Below are 3,204 nucleotides of genomic sequence, written 5' to 3' on the forward strand. Positions count from 1 at the left end.
CTTTGAACCCAAAAGCCAAACTGCTCGTTGAGGCCCTTCGGGCGCAGCTGCTCGAAAGTAAAATCCAGCGGAGCGCTAAAAATTACGTTATCTTAATGAGTTTAAACGTTAATCAGCCAAAGCAAAGTCCCCGAAAAAGCGCGGTGGGATGGCCGGAAAGGGTGACCATTTTGCTGGCCACCTCAGTTGGCCAGTGGGCTAAAAACGCCAAAAAAAAAAGAGACAGAAGCAGTTGCCAAAATTACCGGCTGCGGCAAACGGAAGTCGAGGAGTCGGGCAAAGTCGAAAGTCCGAGGCGGCACGGATGCATATTAAATTAATAATTTGACCTCATCCTGTGACTGTGCCACAAGCCCCAGCAAACTCGACTGGGCTAATTTCTGCATCCGCCCGACGAGATTTTTGTTTGCTGATTGCGACAAGGACAACATGGTTGCGGGGGCCATGTTGCGCTAATGTTTCACCCGAGACCCGGGACCCCAGGACTGCGATTCAGAATCAGATTCAGAGCCCCTTCCCGAGACACCGAGCAAACTGAGAGATAAACAATTAAAAACTTTTGCAATTTGCGGTAATTCCACTCTTAACCCCTTTGGACGCCAAGTGCGCATAACAAGTAGTTGTAGCGTGGGATTGGGACCACAGTTCACAGTGAACCGAATGGGGCTGGGGCCAAACATATGCCCTCTGATACGACAATTAATCGGTTCTGCAATCGCTTTTAAATTAGTTCTACGTTTGTTTCATTGAAAATCTTCCGGGTTCAATTATAATGTTAAGGTTATTAAAAGCAGACTGACAACAAAATTTTTGAATTTGGTCAGAACCTGATTTTTTTCTAAGACCTTTTTTGGTGTAACTTGGTCACAAATAGTCCGAAACCCAAAGACGCACTAGTTATCAAGCTAGAGAATTGATCGCAGTCACTTTCTGGCTGATTCTAGAAGCTAAAAAATGTGTAATTTTAATTTTTTTATTGTACTTTTTCGTAATAATTTATACAAAAATAAAATTTTTAGATGGGAATCCCAATTTTCTTGTTTCGGCCAAAATACTGTTTTTTTTTGGGTAGAAAATGAAGTCCTTAGCTTTTGCAAAAAATGTGATATTTTTTGCAGACTATTTTCGGTTTAGCTTGGTCAAAAATGGTGCGAAGTCTAAAAGACGCACTGTTTTGGACAGCTTACAAGCCAGACAATAGAACGCAAGCGTTTTCTGGCTGATTCTTGAAACTAAAAAATTTCGAAAATTTTGACTTTTTTACAAGAGGTAGCATCGTATTTTTTTTGAAAAAATTGATCAAAAATAAACTTTTTAGGTGGGAATGCCAATTGATTGGAAATTTAATTACGAGCTTAACAAGGAATGACATTCTACGTTTGGACCACTACTTTTCTTGTTTCGTCCAAAATACTAATTTTTGTTGAGTGGAAAATGAAGTCCTTAGCTTCTGCCAAAAATGTGATATTTTTTTGGTTTAGCTTGGACAAAAATGGTGCGAAACCTAAAAGACACACGGTTTTGGACAGCTAACAAGCCAAACAATTGAACGCAGGCATTTTCTGGCTGATTCTGAAAAATAAAAAATTTCCAAAAAATTTATTTTTTTATAAGGGGTAGCACCGTATTTTTTTCCAAAAATGTACTAAAAATAAAAATTTTAGGTGGGAATGCCAATGGATTGGAAATTTTATTACGAGTTTAACAAGGTATTATATTTCACATTTGGACCACTACTTTTCTTGTTTCGCCAAAAATGCTGATTGTTTTTGGGTGAAAAATTACAACTTTTGTTTTTTGCCAAAAACTGATATTTTTTGTTTACCTTTTTTTGTGTAACTTGGTCAAAAACCGTCGAAAATCTAAAAGACACACTGTTTTGGCCAGCTAAAAAGCCAAATAATTAATTGCAGTAATTTTCTGGCTGATTCTGAAAATTAAAAAATTTCGAAAATTTGGTTTTTTTATAAGCACCATAACTTCTTCCAAAAATTGACCAAAAATAAAATTTTTAGGTGGGAATGCCAATTGATTGGAAATTTAATTACGAGTTTAACTTTTGGACAATTACTTTTCAAGTTTCGTCCAAAATACTAATTTTTTTTGGTGGAAGAGAAGACTTTTTTTTTGGCCAAAAACCAATATTCTTCTTTCACCCTTTTTGGTGCAAGTTGGTCAAAAATGGTCAGAATACCAAAAGTCGCAGCGTGTTGGACAGCTAACAAGGAAGACAATTGATCGCAGTAGCTTTCTGAATGATTCTAAAATCTGAATATTTTGAAAATTTTGACTATTTTTAAAGGGGAATCATTGTTTTGTAAGATAATAAGTTGTGGTTTTTTATTTGAGGTGACAAGTTTTCTCACACCGCTTCTACTAAGAAAATTTTATTTGATATCTTATCGCTTTTTCATATATAGCTAAAACTGATAATGCTGGAGGTTTTAACTTCGTTTGAATCGGGTGCAGTCATGTAATTTGTGTTGATTTTGCGCACGTTTTTCCTTATCAATCAAAGCAGAGTGCAAAAATTTGTACGCGGCACTTCGTAGGTGGTCGGCTCTATAAATACACGAGGCATAAACAAAGCTGACCACAAGCAAGTTGAAAGGTGTTGAGCGAGTTCAAGAAAATCATACAAAAATCGCACAAAATGGGTTGCAAAGGTTGCGGAGCTAGTGAGTAGAAAATTCAATATTTTTTAATACATACAAAGTTAGTTATACATAAAAAACCCCTATTTTTAGACTGCAAGTGCACGGACACCAAGTGCGGCGACAACTGCGCCTGCAGTCAGGACTGCAAGTGCGTGTGCAAGAATGGACCCAAGGATCAGTGCTGCAAGACCAAGTAGAAAGATTATATAAAACTGCAAAACATTTCCAATAAACGAAAGTCGGTCTCTCTAAGCCCCAAAGTCTGAAAGCATTTCCCTTGCCCATACTGGCGGCGTCTGTCAGGAATGATATTCGCTTAATTACAATTTGGTGTGCCATGCTAAAACTGTGCAAAACACACACGAACCCATCCATTTCGAGGACAGATATTTACTACGGCATTATGGCCTGTGTGTGCCCGTGTGTGTGGCCCAGAGGCCAAGTCCTCTTCTGGCCAAGTGTCACACATTTGGCCAGGGTCGCATTGCCATTTCAAAATGCGCAATTATTGCATTTGTGGCGCGTGGCAGGCGGCCAGCCAGTTGCA

General features: G+C 38.4%; 1 protein-coding gene across 1 annotated transcript; it reads left to right on the plus strand.

The window, feature by feature from the left end:
- Nucleotides 1-2,548: 2,548 nt before the first annotated feature.
- On the plus strand, nucleotides 2,549-2,917 carry LOC108031296 (metallothionein-3). Its single transcript, XM_017104540.2, has 2 exons — nucleotides 2,549-2,678; nucleotides 2,748-2,917. Exons 1-2 carry the CDS (start codon nucleotides 2,654-2,656, stop codon nucleotides 2,852-2,854), a joined length of 132 nt encoding a protein of 43 aa, XP_016960029.1. The 5' UTR covers nucleotides 2,549-2,653; the 3' UTR covers nucleotides 2,855-2,917.
- The last annotated feature ends 287 nt before the right edge of the window (nucleotides 2,918-3,204 follow it).

Source organism: Drosophila biarmipes, chromosome 3R (genome assembly GCF_025231255.1).
Source record: "Drosophila biarmipes strain raj3 chromosome 3R, RU_DBia_V1.1, whole genome shotgun sequence".
In the NCBI taxonomy this organism is placed as follows: Eukaryota; Metazoa; Arthropoda; class Insecta; order Diptera; family Drosophilidae; genus Drosophila; species Drosophila biarmipes.

Bases quoted from the DNA above. Each gene is read 5' to 3' on its own strand.
- LOC108031296 (XM_017104540.2), top strand. From the start codon at position 2,654: ATGGGTTGCAAAGGTTGCGGAGCTA. The intron at 2,679-2,747 runs GTGAGTAGAAAA...CCCTATTTTTAG, and splicing joins TTGCAAAGGTTGCGGAGCTA to ACTGCAAGTGCACGGACACC.